General features: G+C 41.2%; 1 protein-coding gene across 8 annotated transcripts in view; it reads left to right on the top strand.

Annotated features, from left to right (window-relative positions):
• Positions 1 to 13,984, top strand: part of PTPRT (protein tyrosine phosphatase receptor type T) — a 451,009-nt gene that overhangs the window by 357,524 nt on the left and 79,501 nt on the right. For 4 of the 8 annotated variants that reach the window (XM_069871720.1, XM_069871725.1, XM_069871723.1 and 1 more), the window contains exons 13-14: positions 8,215 to 8,251; positions 12,853 to 12,909. In XM_069871720.1, coding sequence (XP_069727821.1) covers positions 8,215 to 8,251; positions 12,853 to 12,909 — 94 coding nt within the window. The remainder of the gene's footprint in view (positions 1 to 8,214; positions 8,252 to 12,852; positions 12,910 to 13,984) is intronic. The other 4 variants (XM_069871726.1, XM_069871724.1, XM_069871722.1 and 1 more) reach the window with 2 other exon arrangements.

Here is a 13,984-nt window from a genome sequence, read left to right as displayed (position 1 = left end):
ATGCGATAAATGGGTTATATGAATGGAAAAACAGGCTTCCCTTCGCATTCCCAATTAAGGCAGCTCTAATGTGTGGTTCCTCCTTTTTTTTGTGGATCCTCTGTAGCTAGCAGGTTGCATCAAACTCTACGTACAAGGTGATAAGAGTCAAAAAGAATTGACTTCCTTAGACAGTTGTAATAGGAAGACTAGACTGTAAGGAACATGTTAAGCATAAGTTAATCAAAAGAATCTGTCTGCAACAATAAACAGTTTATGACAGCATGAGAAGTATCCTGCCAGACAAAGTGAATTCCTATTTTTAGGAAGCAATTGCATTATAGAATGGTTTGGGTTGGAAGGGACTTTTAAAGGTCATCCAGTTCCAACTGCCCTGCCTTGGGCAGGGACACCTCCTGCAAAGACTCATCCAACCTGACCTTGAACACCTCCAGGGATGGGGCAGCCACAACTTCTCCAGGCAACCTGTGCCAGTGCCTCACCACCCTCGGAGTAAAAAAATCCTGTGATAATAATTTATATTGATACAGTATATGCTTACACGTCCTTGAGAAGCAGTGCTATGGGGAAAAAAAATATAAAGAAAATGCCCCAGAGCGGAATATGGATTGTCAGAGGAGTAACTGGGATACATTTTTCTTGATAAAATCCTTGAGCCCCACATCTCAATCATTAGGGTCTGGTTTGCACCTAGTCTTTTGCAGATATAAATAATAAGTTTTGTTTAGTTTCCAGAATTGCCTCCAGGTATAATTTGTATTTTAGAGTTCTGGGGTTTTGCTTACGTCTGTAACTGGAGCAGTTTTGACTGGTTTTCATGAAGCCTACTAATAATTATGACTGCAATGTGGTGTTTTTGATAATGCACATATGCAAAAAATCTGAAACAATAACAATTTAGCAGAATTAAAATATGCCTTATGTTCCCTTGCACATGAAAAAAAGCTTCACAGAACATTGCCACTCACTTTTTAATTAGTATATTCTATAGTTTCATTAATCACTGACAGTTGTGGAATGATGAAACTTCTTTCCACACCTGGAACCTGCAATGAAAATCCTTTGTGCAGTGAACCAGAACATCCTCCTTTGGAAATGCAGGACTCTGGGGAGAGTTCAATTTGAAGAAACATTCTGTATTTGGTCAAAAAGCTCGATTAGGAGGAGGTAGAAGCATTATAGGAGTTCTGTATTGTTTCAGTTCCTCTGTATGTGGAGGGTTGCGCTCATTTGGTGTTCTTGTCTGCTCTGCAGCCATTAGCTGTGATTGTTACAGTGAAAGGAACATAATTAACAGCTGGATGCAAAACAAGTGTGGCAAATTGCTGCAAAATCAGATCACGAGCTTTTCTGCCTTCTCTTGTGCAATGCTGTACTTGTTCTTTGAGAGTTTGAATATGAAGGCTGTCACTGGCTGAATTATTTTCTGTGAAAAGTTTCGTGAAGTTTGGTCAACATGGTGTTGCTTCCAGACAGGATCTAAAGAGGACATACGTGGAAGAGAATAGTTTTCAGCTTTGTTATACAAAACATTTCCAAATTGTTGAATTTCCCTCCTAGAAACTGTTGGAAGCCAGATGCTGAGCTGAAATGTGTCAAAGTTTGAAGTAAGAGGGGGGGAAAAAAACAGAAAAAGGGAACAGAAGCCCCAGGCTTTGTAACTGCGGAGGTGAGAAGCAGCATTAGTTACTGTTTAATTGTTAGAAGGAGTTAGCAGAGGAAGAAGAATGGACAACTGGCAGGATGTCCACATGCTGTTGCAGCCATCCAGGTAGTTAACTGATGTTTGCTGGTTGTCCTGGTGCCACCTGCTACAGATGGCTGCCTGACAGAGCATGGCATTTTCCTGGTCTGAAAACCCTCCCTTTGCTCAGCCCCTTTAAAACACCAGTCCTTTCAGTGTTTATCCCTCTGAAAAGTGACGGCAACACCATATGACTCCTTATCCTCTCTTATCTTTATACTGACTTAACAATCAAAGTTAAAAGTTGCAAGTTTTATGGTTAGTGAACTAGAAACAGGCTCAAATGGGGAGAGTTCTTTGGCCATTGAGAAATCTGGCTGAGTTTTTGAGCAGCTCGGAAACATGAGCTTCCTAAAAAACCTTCCTGCAGTTTCAGTTTACCTCATTGAGTTGAGATGAAATCCGTAATGACACAGTTGCAATCAATAACTCTAGGTCATTTTTTCCTTTAAATGAGAGATGAGGCAGGGGCCTTTGTAACCCAGCTGGAGATGACGTGGGGGATGCTGCCGGCTGCTCCTGCAGCCTGGTGGTCCAGCAGGTGAATGATGTTTTCAGGCCAGAATTGTGAAAAGTAGCACCATAGGAATCAATGAGAATATTATTTTTGAGGGAATGATAGACTCTACACAGATTCTTATTGATTTTTTTTTTTTCTCTAATGACTTCTACTACATGCACAATCGGGCAGTTCATTATTATCAGGGGACTTCAGGCTGGATTTCTAGATGCTAACAGGTCTACTCACAATACACAACATTCTTCTTCTGGGACATTTTAGAGGTATGGCTAGAGCTGCCAGCAGAGAGGTGGCATTCATCCCTGCAGAGACAAAAAAAAAAAATACAGTGAGGTGCTTCAGTTCAGCATGAGCCATGTTCTGAAAAATGAAGTGGCACCAAGGCTGCCTACATTGCTCTTGTGAACTATTAAACAACTTTGAGGAGCTCTGTGTTTAGTAGGATTTTGGGTGTACAGTTTTGTTTGCTTCTGTTTAGCCCTTCTTAATCTTATGTTGGAGCTGCTGGGGCAGAAATGAAGCAGCTATGGAAGCACTTGAGTCTTTGTAAGGTCCTGTTTCCACATCTGGTTCTCCATCCTGGATAGTAAATAAATTTCTGTGTTTTCTAGACAGTAAATAAAATCCTTCTCCAGTCTTCTCATGTTTGAGAACTGTAGCTATCTAATGATTGGCTACATATCATTGAAATAACTTCCTGTTGTAAATAGTGAAAACCCCAACCACTTCGCTAAACCTCCTTTCTCCAAATTACCCAGATACTAAAAATAGCTGATAATTGGAAAGGCAATACTTTTGATTAGTGTTTAAGAGAACTAGAGGTTTCCTTAAGCTGACAATAGAAATTACAGGGGAGTCCATAGACCCTGCAGAGACATCTGTGCATGGTTCATTTTGAAGACAACAAACGGTTGGCTTCAGTGGGATAAAAAAGAAATACTCAATCTAGAGCTCCCCTGAACTCAGGCAAAATTTGTTGAGGACCAAAAAAATAATTCCTTAAGGTGTTCAGTGGAAAGAACCAAGTTTCTAGCCTGTGTGAAGGAGGTTGCCAACAAGTACACTCAATGTATATCTTGGGGACATGGAGAACTCCAGCTGAAACTGAGGGAAGTGGGAGATTGGTAATTACTTGTCATGTGAACGTTAAAACTGCCTGTCTCCAGTCTGAGGTGCCTGAGTTGCTCTCTACAACTACCTGAAAGGAGGTTGTGGAGAGGAGGGAGCTGGGCTCTTCTCCCAAGTGACAGGGGACAGGATGAGAGGGAATGGCCTCAAGCTCCGCCAGGGGAGGTTTAGGCTGGACATCAGAAAAAATATTTTCACCGAAAGGGTCATCAGACACTGGCAGAGGCTGCCCAGATAGGTGGTTGAGTCACCATCCCAGGAGGGGTTTAAGGCATGGTTGGACGAGGTGCTGAGGGGTGTGGTTTAGTGATTGATGGGAATGGTTGGACTCGATGATCCGATGGGTCTTTTCCAACCTGGTGATTCTATGATGAACCTATGCCTGTTCCAGGGCAGCCTGGAACACCTGGGGACAGCAGGTCTCACTGGTGCTGGCAGGTGGCTTTTCAGACATGCCGTCACTGTTTAACTAACACAAAGTCATAATAACAGTAAAGGAAAGAAAAAAATTGTGGGTGTGAAAACAGATGGATGAAAAAGCTCTGCTTCTTTTATTTGCAGTCTGTAAACAGTAAACTGTCATTTTAAAAGAAAGGAAGGAAAAAGTCATTTGCCCTTTTAGGCTGTGAAGATGCAGCTGCCGCATAAACATATGTCCTGCTGCCCTCAAAGCCCTTTTCTGCAGAAAATTGTTCCCATCCAAACACTAAAGAGACAGAGACAGAACTTGTCTTGTTAACATCCAGCGTACTTCAGTGGAATGTGTGTTTAGGAACCTAAATAACTGCTAGACAGCATCACTTCCTTTGCTTTGAAAAAGAAAGAAACAAACTATATTAGAAGAACATTTAAAAAAAACCCTGAAAACTCAGAGGGATGCTACAACAGGCTCATGGTGTGTAGTTTCAAGTCTGTGTGCAAAAGCTGTGTTGGCAGTGAGGACTTACCCAGCTCTTCAGCACAGTCTGTGTTCTCTTCAGAGGGTCTCCAACTCGTTCTAACTGTAGATGTGGGTCTGTCTCCAGAGCACTCTGCCAGCATTCTGAAACATATCCTTATATGGGCTATGTCTGTGGTGCATGGACTACAAAATTCAGCCAGAGTTCAGCCTTGGGTGACAATACACTGTAATAATGTTTTATTTGTATGACATATATTTATATAACAAACTTATGTAAACTTACAAACTTACTCACTTGGAGCCCCACATTCAGTTCTGGAGCTCAGCACAGGAAGGACAAAGATCTGTTGGAGTGGATCCAGAGAAGGCCATGAAGGTGATCAGAGGGCTGGAGCACCTTCTGTACGAGGCCAGGCTGAGAGAGTTGGGGTTGTTCAACCTGGAGAAGAGAAAGCTGTGGGGAGACTTTAGAGCAGCTTCCAGAGCTGAAAGGGGCTGCAGGAAAGCTGGGGAGGGGCTCTGGATCAGGGAGTGCAGGGATAGGAATGGTTTTGAGCTGAAAGAGGGGAGATCAAAATGAGATCTTAGGAAGAAATGTTTTCTTCTGAGGGTGGGGAGGCCCTGGCCCAGGCTGCCCAAGTTGTGGCTGCTCCATCCCTGTTCCAGGCCAGGTTGGATGGGACTTGGAGCAACCGGATCCAGCGGGAGGTGTCCCTGCCCATGGCAGGGGCTGGAACTGGATGGGCTTTAAGGTCCTTTCCACCACAAACCATTCTACGATTCTATGAAATATGTTCTAGTAAACACATAGATGGACTTAATACACTGTAAACTTTCCGGATATGAAGCATGTTGGAAAATGAAAGTTGGACAAAAAGAGCTGTAGGATATATTCACACAGTGTTTTCCTATTAAAATAGGTCTACATGATTCTATTACTGTTTGGATATAAAATATCTGCTGTAACCTGGCAGTGATATAGAGCTCAAGTAGTAGTGCTAGCGGGATCTTAAATTGAATTATTCCTGTGCCTTCAGCCAAATTAAGAAATGGATATTTTCTGCTGAATATGTAGGATCTTGGGTCATCATTAAGACTGTTGCAGACACAAGGCCTCGTAAAAGTTCTGTGATATCACAAAATGAGAATTAAGTATCACAGTATTTGAAAGAATGATCAGAAGCAATGCAGAGACTGAAATTTAGGGAAATTATTTTGGGGGTTTTTTTTTTACAACTTTTTAATTATCTGTATTTCATTATTTTTCTTATAATTGCTTTAAGCCATCTGGATGGATAATTGAGAATTACCTATGCTGTTTATTTCTGCTTCACTATTTGCTAAACAGAAGCATCTTACATTACTGTAGGCAGGAAAGCACCTTGTCTGAATCAAAAATAGTGTTTTTCAGAAAAAAGGTGATTGCGGGTAAATGATTTTACAGGGTTTTTTTTGAAAAAAAACCTCCATGCATTTATTCTATTTCTTGGTAGAAAAAAATCATAAAAGCTCACAATTCTCAGCACTAATCAAAGAAAAATAGAGTAAATTTAAAGAGTTTTCATTTTTATGAGACACCAAAGAGATGAGTAATGGGTTGATCAATGGAAATCGATAGAATAATCAGCCCTTATCAGGAATATGGACTGAATTCAAGTCTTTAAGCTTTAGGAACCCTAGTAGCTAGTTGTCTGGTGTCTGTGCAGGTTTCTTTCATGTTTTCCTTCTCGGAGTATGCAAATTGAAATGAAGTTCTGAAGTCCAGATGTCTTGTTCCACTAGTGATTGATTGTCCTTGCTTTTGGCAGTTGCCAGATCATGGTCTTCTAATAACTATGATTGTGCTAAATGCAGCAATTAGTAGATGTAGATGCAAACAGAACACACGGCATCCTGTCTTCTCCAATTACCCTGTGGGAGGGTAATGTGCAGGAATATGCACATGCTCAAATGAGATCAGTTGCAGCATCATTAACAAGATTTCTGTTTGTCTTTTCTCACCTTTTTTTTTTCTCAACGTTGACTAATTTCCCCAGATTTTTGTTGTACTTTGAAGCTAGCAGAAAACTAGAAAATTTTCCCCACTGAAATGTGAGCATGTATCCACCTACTTTTACACTGTAAAAATACTATTTATTTATTTATTTTCTTTTTCATCACTGATTTTCCAGGTCACCTTCTTAGATTGTAAGCTACATCAGTCTGTTTGTCTTAAAATTCTCAGCATTATGTGCTGAGGCTGTGCTCTGAAAATAATGCTATGTTTTTTCTGCTTCATATATCATCACTAGTAATAAAGATTTTGGATTTCCAGAATAGCTGGCAATTCGAGCTGATTATACATGAGGCAGAGATGAATGGGGAGCTCTGTTGTACAGCTGTGTTGACTTCAGAGGGCTGATGGTTGTACAGGTTGTGTAGAGAAGTTGATTTTTGAGGGAGAGAGGTATCAGTGTACCAAAGACAGACCCCTGTGTTTTACTGGGATAAACAGTGCTTCAGTCCCAGTTAGGGGCTATGTGGCTGGGAAAGGATGCCTGTAACAGACAGGATTTGCACATGGTGATCCAGGAGTTCCTTAAGGTAGTTTGAAGCAAGATCAACAAAGGGGCAGTTTGTCCTGAATTTTTCATTGTTTTTAGATTGGACACAGGGTTACTTATATCCAAGCAGTGTGGCTGGCTTGTATCTTGAGGAATGCATAGGAGGGAATCAGTGGGCATTGCTCTTGCCTGTCCCAGTGTGGACCCTGCAGTTGTCCCCTTCCTACATGCAATAAAAGTGTAATGAGAAAAACCCAATGGGACTGTGTGGTTCTGCTCAGGCCAAGGAGGGTCTGTCACAAATGGAACAGATTTTCTTCAAGAGCAAATTCATACTTTCACCGTGTTCATCTCACTGCATGAGGATGGAATGCGGTGCTCGGTAGTGTATTTGCTAGGCTGTTGTTTCCGGAGCACAGCCAGCATTCATATTAACGGAGCATCATTGCACACAGTAATACATACAAAGAATTCATTACACCTGAGACATGTACAAGAGCGTGTAAAGACATAAAGTGCTAGAAAAGCCCTGCAGCATATTACTGCCTGACAAAGTCAGTTTTTTAGCCAGAGCAAAGCATTAAGGTTTGGACGGCAGTCATGTATCGGACCGGAGCAATCCGTGCCAATAAAGGCTGTAGAATGAGGAGCTGGGGACTCCAGGAAGGATGTATTTTCATCAGAGGTGGCCTGAGAAGGCTGCCGAGTTTGAGTTGTTAGTTAAGCCAAATACAACATTGCTGTTCTGATCCAAACTCCTGTTTATGCAAATCAGCAGCTCTGAGGTGAATTGAACAAAAGCGTTGGGTTTTATCCCAGCTCTGCAATGAAACGCTGCAGCGATGTGGGTTGTGTTTGAATAGCTCATTTGGCAGAGCTAGCCATACAGCGTGCAGTTTTGCTTCACATACATATTAGAGAGCTGAAATATTCAAATGCCTACTTCGATGTCTGTTTGCCATGTGTTTAAATAAATACCCAATTTGCAAAATTTGCAGTAATGGTGCGTGAAAATTAGATGTACAGTTGCATGTGCTTTTGACCCAAGGCTTCTTTGCCTATTACAGACCAGGTCATTTAACTGGTAAATTCTATTAGCTAATCGAGCAGTTATAGGAGACTGATCACTCATACATCAGTGTGGAATAATATATTGTTATTCTTAACTTCTCAACAGTTAGAGAAGCAGCTGTATTCAAGTCCATTCATACAGAGTGTTTGCTGCAGCTAAAACTGTTGGTGGTATTTTCAGAGGTGAAGTGCAAGGAAAAATGCTTATTTGTTTTGGTACCATTTTAAAGGAATGTATGGGTTTTTTGTAGATGGGCAAATTGCACAACTTGATGTTTTCCTTTCTCATTTTTTTTTTATTTTTCAGGAAACAAAAATCAACTGTGTCCGGCTGGCAACAAAAGGTACGTGGGTCTCCTTTTCCTCCGAAGCACAATACCAGTAATGTGAAAGCTGCAGTGGTGACACAACTTGATTACAGTTACTGTTCAAAGAACAAGCTTCTTTTTTTTATTCTCCAAGGAAGATGACAAGGGTCAAACAACAGTTTCCAGAACCACTTCACTGTGTGTGTAGACTCTGCTATGTTTCTAAGACAGAGTCGCTCTGTGGTTCCTCCTTTCCCTTATTCTGTTGACAGCTTTCCTAACCTGAGGACTATTCTTGCTATTGGCAGAATGTCACTGAAAAAGCTTCCTATTAACTTTGTTGTCTCCACGACTGTATAGACAAGAGAGAGGAGATATTGTCTAAGCCTGACTTTGAACACAGTGGGAAACAATTCTTGTATTGCACCATTTTCATGGTATAGTTCAACAGAGTAGAGCGCACTTCTTGTTTTCATTGCAGTTAGTTCAGAACTGATCAAACTGATAAATCAAATAGAACAGACTGAGCAGACAAATCTTGTTAAGATGCAGTGCTCCTATTCCCAGGTTGCTTCACAAGGTGTAGCTCTGAGGAGACCAATGATGACAATGTCTTAGTTCCTTCTTGCACTTTAGGTATGCTTTAAAGGCTTCTAAGGACTTCAAAATCATGCCAGAGTCTACTTTGCCAGCAAAGGTGTCAGCAACCAATTTACTTGTAACACCAACAGAGGAGTAGCTGTAAATAGGCTTCCTCAACACATGTCCTAGTCTCAAATTGAGCTGTAAGGAAATGATAGGGTAATTGCCGTCGGTGACACTATAGGTAGCTCTCTATTTCCAAAACTCAGGGTTGCATCAGGTTCTTTTCTGCTTTGCTGTAATGTGAAATAATTGTATTATTGCCTGTGGACACTTTCCATAGTTGAACAAAAATTGGCAGGAACCTATGACATGTTTTTCTTTGAGGAACCATCACATTTTTTTCTGTTCTTTCCACTCTTCTCTGTCTTGCGGCAGTAGCAGAAGCTAATTACTTCTGGGTACTTTATCCTGATTACTTCTGCATCTGCAGATGGCTAACAGCTGTTGGGTAGCAGAAGAGGACTTTTCCCACCTTTATGTGGAGACATTCCCCAGTCCGTTATGCACTAGGATGGCAGGTGCTGCATGAAGTTCCCACCCGTGCAGCTGTTTCCAGTGTTGAGACCTGAAATGCAAACTGGTGGGGCTGTAAGCAGTTGTGTCACCACTGAAAGCCAAGGAGGATCAGCCATTTCTCCCCTTTCTCCTTTTCATCTGTGATTCTGATGCTCCCCATATCCTCTTGTTGCTTTCCTTTCTAAAAATTTCCCCATAAAAGTCTTTAACTCACTCCTCTGGGTTACAAACATTCTGTGTGTCTCAGTCTCCCCATCTCCCCACTCAGTTTGTCCAGCTGGTAGTGACGTGACCATTTTGGTTATCTTCTTGTGGCTTTCTGGTGGTAGAAGGAGAAAGAACAGGCTTGAGTAAGACAAGTCTGGCTGAAATGAATCTACCCAGGGTTTCACCAGAGTATGACTGAGGTCTGTTCATGAGGTCAGGGAAACTGGATTAATTCATTTTTGCACGACTGTAGTTTCTTCCATTTCAGTCATTCCTTTTTTTCTGGAGTTAGTGGAAGAATGTTGTCATGCTAGCAGGAAAGATACTTTCTCTGTGACAATTCAAAACAAAATAATAACTTGTGAGGTTTGAAAAGTCCCATTCTTGCATGACCTTTTGATTTGCACTGTCTAATTTAGGTACTTAAGAGAAGTGTCATGTAAGTGTTTGACCTTGAGTTACCATCTGCTAACTGATGTTATTTTCATTAACCTGATAGGTCACCAGGAAGAGTCAATAACCTACCCTCATTGTGTTTTTCTCTTTAAAAAAGAATCTCTTACTAATATTAATTTCATAACATATATAAAAGAGATGGGTAAAGCCTGAGGATGCATACAACCACTGCTTTTTGGTTATCTTATTCTTTAGGATTTTTCTTGATTGACATGAATGGAAAAGGACAAGAAATTATGGTATCTCTAGTGTCTATTCTCGCTGTGTCAGTGGGTATCACTTTTGATTTACAGGCAGATATCAGTGTGGAAATCTCTGTAGAATTCCACCCCCCTCCCCTTTTTTAGCTCTTATCCTCACTCTGAATTGCAATGGTGTATTTCTCAGTGCCTGACCATTAGCGAGGACACAGGAATATGCACAGCTGTGGCTAATTTTATGCAGTTTTAGCTCTTCTAAGGTACAGCATTGCCTGTAGGTCACAAGCAAGAGAGCAGCACAAGTGAATATGTAGTCTTGATAACACAACTGTATCTTCCTTTGCTGGCACCTGTGAAGTGCGAGCAGCTGAGCAGTAGCTGAACAATGTGGTTCTGTGGTTTGAAGCTTTCCCATAGTTTCATATTTCCATATGTCGTGAGGCTGAATACCCTCTGTACATTGACTCCATATGAATAGGACTCAAACATTCCACACCCCATCCCTTGCAGTGGGGTGTCACATCTGTCTCTCTGCTTTGTGCAGTGGACAGAGACACTCACAGAACTGTTATTACATTGTGACCTGACCAAAGACTGATAGCTGGGATGCTCTGGATGACCTACCATGTCTGTCGTGTCTTCTGTCTACTCATTATATTGATTATCTTTAATGGCATTGCCCTGTGTTTGCCTTTATTTGCATTGTTGCGTTTCTGAGGATAGAGTGAGCGAACTCGTAGTCTGCCTTGAACTGAAATCATCAGAGCTGCTAACAAAGATACCACTGTGATGTCTTTGATAAGTAATAGGGAAACCAAAGACTTTTTTGGAGTCTGGGCTAATCTCAGCATTGACAGTGTAAAAGCTCTGCTTTGAGTTCGTACCAGAGAAAAAGCATACAAGTATTTAGTTTTGATGCCAGAAAATAAGTACGTACTGCCAGTGCCAGACTTAAATGTTCATTTTGGGAAACAGGCTTAATTTTTCCATTTGTAGACATTTGACACTGCAGTAGCTCCATTAGCGTTAGTGAAATGAGTTCTGATTTACACCAACGACAGGAAGATTAGGATCAAGACATGTTTAAGTAAAGCAAGTATTCTCTTGAAGTACAGGATTAACAAGGGCACTAAACATGAGTGTGGGAGTAATTAGGCAATAAAATGTGTTAGGCAGTGTGTTACTGGGGGATTTTAACACATCTTGGGTGTTGCTGCAAGGCACCTGTTCAGAAGCTGAGTAGCTTTAATTACTTGAGAGACGCATGAAGCTGTTCCACTGTTGCTACTTCAGTCTGGGAGGCAATTTACTTTCTATGTCCCATTGCCTCAAAACCAAGAAAATGAAAGTAGACAACTCTTTAAAGAGTGTTTTAGTCCATTAAAGAGAGTTTTGGAGATTTCCCAGTTTTCTCTTCTCCCCATCTAGAAAGAAATAGACAGTTCAGATCAACCCCTTTTTAGTTCTGTTCAGGTGTATGCAGGAGCAGCTTCCCATCTCTCCTGGTAATGCCCTCTTCTGCATGTGATCCCTGCCCATGGCAAGGGGGTTGGAACTGGTTTATCTTTGAGGTCCCTTCTGACCCAAACCATTTTATGATTCTACGATTCCATGGTTTTCTGCGTGCTGCTCCTGTTTAGATGAACTTGGTTCTTGTGGCCTCAAGAAAGAACTCGCAAATCATTGTGCGTTGGTCTATTACAAGTCAGGAGGGGGGGTCAGTGTTTCAGAGCACTAGGTCATGACAGCAGTAGTGTATCCTCCAAAGCAAAACTGGTTGATAGCCCACTCAGACAAGCACATCCTTTAAGCCTGTTTCCTTCCACCCAGTGTCTCAGTATAAGAGTTTGCTGATGGCCAGGTGAAGGGACTCACCGTCAGCCTTTGCTGTTGTAACATTTGGCAACCCATCAGAAAGCTCTCTGCGTTTGTCCAGTCTGTGTAGTCATTTCACTTTTGCCAGCATGTTTTAAATCCACAAACATTATTAACCTTTTGTATCTATGTATGCATTTTAGGTTCATTGGTCTCAGATTTCTTACCACTTCCAGCCATAAACATCTCTCCTCACGTGGGCTACTCCTGTTTTTAAATTACTGGAGTAGTGTCTTTCACATCATTAGTCACTTGCATGCATATCATTAGCATAAACCACTCTTTAAAAATAAGTTCCTAATTAAACCCTGATTTACCAGCTCTCTGCCATACAATTTTCATTCAGCCAGTTTATTAGTTTTGCATTTGGCTTCCTCGATAGCATTTGTTTTAATATGTCCCATTCTTTCTGAATTAACTGACTTGTTCTCACTGTCTTAAAGCAACATATTTATATTGACACTTTATTAGAGAAAATTGCAACCTCTTACCAAGAGAGAGCGATTACCTCTTGTATTCTTAAAGTGCATTAAATTAATTTCATAATGTAATTGAAACCAAGGCAAAGGGCTCATTAATGGTTCCTTATCTCCCAATATTCATTCCTTCTTTCTTTAAAATGTGAGTTCTTACAAATGAAAGAATGGAACTTTAATAATCGTTATGAGGCACATTTTTATTTTTTTTCCTTTTTTTTTCTTGTGCATGCTGCCTGGGAACGATTTTTCTTGTTCTTAGCAGTAATAGGTAGGCAACAGGTGACCACGCGAAACCCGCCCAGCCTCTTGAGCACAGGTGATTATCAGTTCAGGAAAAGGAAAACTGTTCACCTTTCCAGAATTCTGAGCAGATTCCTGACTTCTTGTTTCATATTTGGTTTGCATGGGGAAATACTTTTACAGTTATTCTGACTGCAGTATAAAAGGGGCATCCCTTACATGGCACTCTTTGCACACTGAAGTGAATGTACGTCTGTGCAGACGGTCAGCTGGAGGTCCAAACACCACCTAAGTCTTCATAGGAGCACTTGATCCTGACTGAAGAGCCCCGTGGATCCCTTGCTGGCCCTCTGCACAGGCTGAAAATCTCCCTGAGCATGCATGAAGATGACCTTGCTTTTTTAAATTAAAGTAGCTAATGGTATTTTCTTGGGATGATTACTGTTCTTAGACAGCTGAGTCCTGCTGTTGGAAATGATGGTAGGAAAATGCAAACTAGGTTCTGTCAGTCCTCTGCATAGGAGCTTCTGCTAGAATCTGAGGAGTTACAGAATTGAGCCTCAGCAGCAGTGTCAAGTCATTCACAGATCACAAGTGAGGAGGTTCAGAACTTCTCAAGGGGGTTGCAGTTTCCATCAGAATGAACTTGAAGGTCTGTGTGTCATAAACTTGCCTCACTGTGTAGAAAACTGGGACCAGTACCACCAGTTCACTGCAGAAAAGTTAACTATAGAGAAGAAGTCCCTTCAGCTAATGGAAGTAGTTTCTCCTACTTTAATCTCATGTACATAGAATGACTTATTTGGATGTGATAAAGTTATATGTGATTAATGGGAAAAGGAGGGGAAACTAAGGTTTGTTTCTCCAATTTGGGATGGGTTAGATTTTTGTAGGAATACTCCTCTCCCTCTGCTGCACGGTTATAATTCTATCCAGCTATGACTTCCTCACCCAAGCATTATTTTAACTACACATCAGAGCAGCTGTAATGATAAAGGAGCAAAAAGGTACCAGGATTACCGTGAAGTTCAAAAGCCTTCAAGATTGAGAGAAATGATCCTACTTTTGTAGTACATCAGCACTGGAAAAGGGAGCTTCCTGAGAGCTGAGTGCTTAATAATCTTGAGACCTCAGAAATGAACCTGGGTCTG

Source organism: Phaenicophaeus curvirostris, chromosome 18 (assembly GCF_032191515.1).
Source record: "Phaenicophaeus curvirostris isolate KB17595 chromosome 18, BPBGC_Pcur_1.0, whole genome shotgun sequence".
In the NCBI taxonomy this organism is placed as follows: Eukaryota; Metazoa; Chordata; class Aves; order Cuculiformes; family Cuculidae; genus Phaenicophaeus; species Phaenicophaeus curvirostris.
The sequence above is the reverse complement of the archived record's forward strand: the minus strand, read 5'-3'. Positions and strand labels throughout refer to the sequence as shown.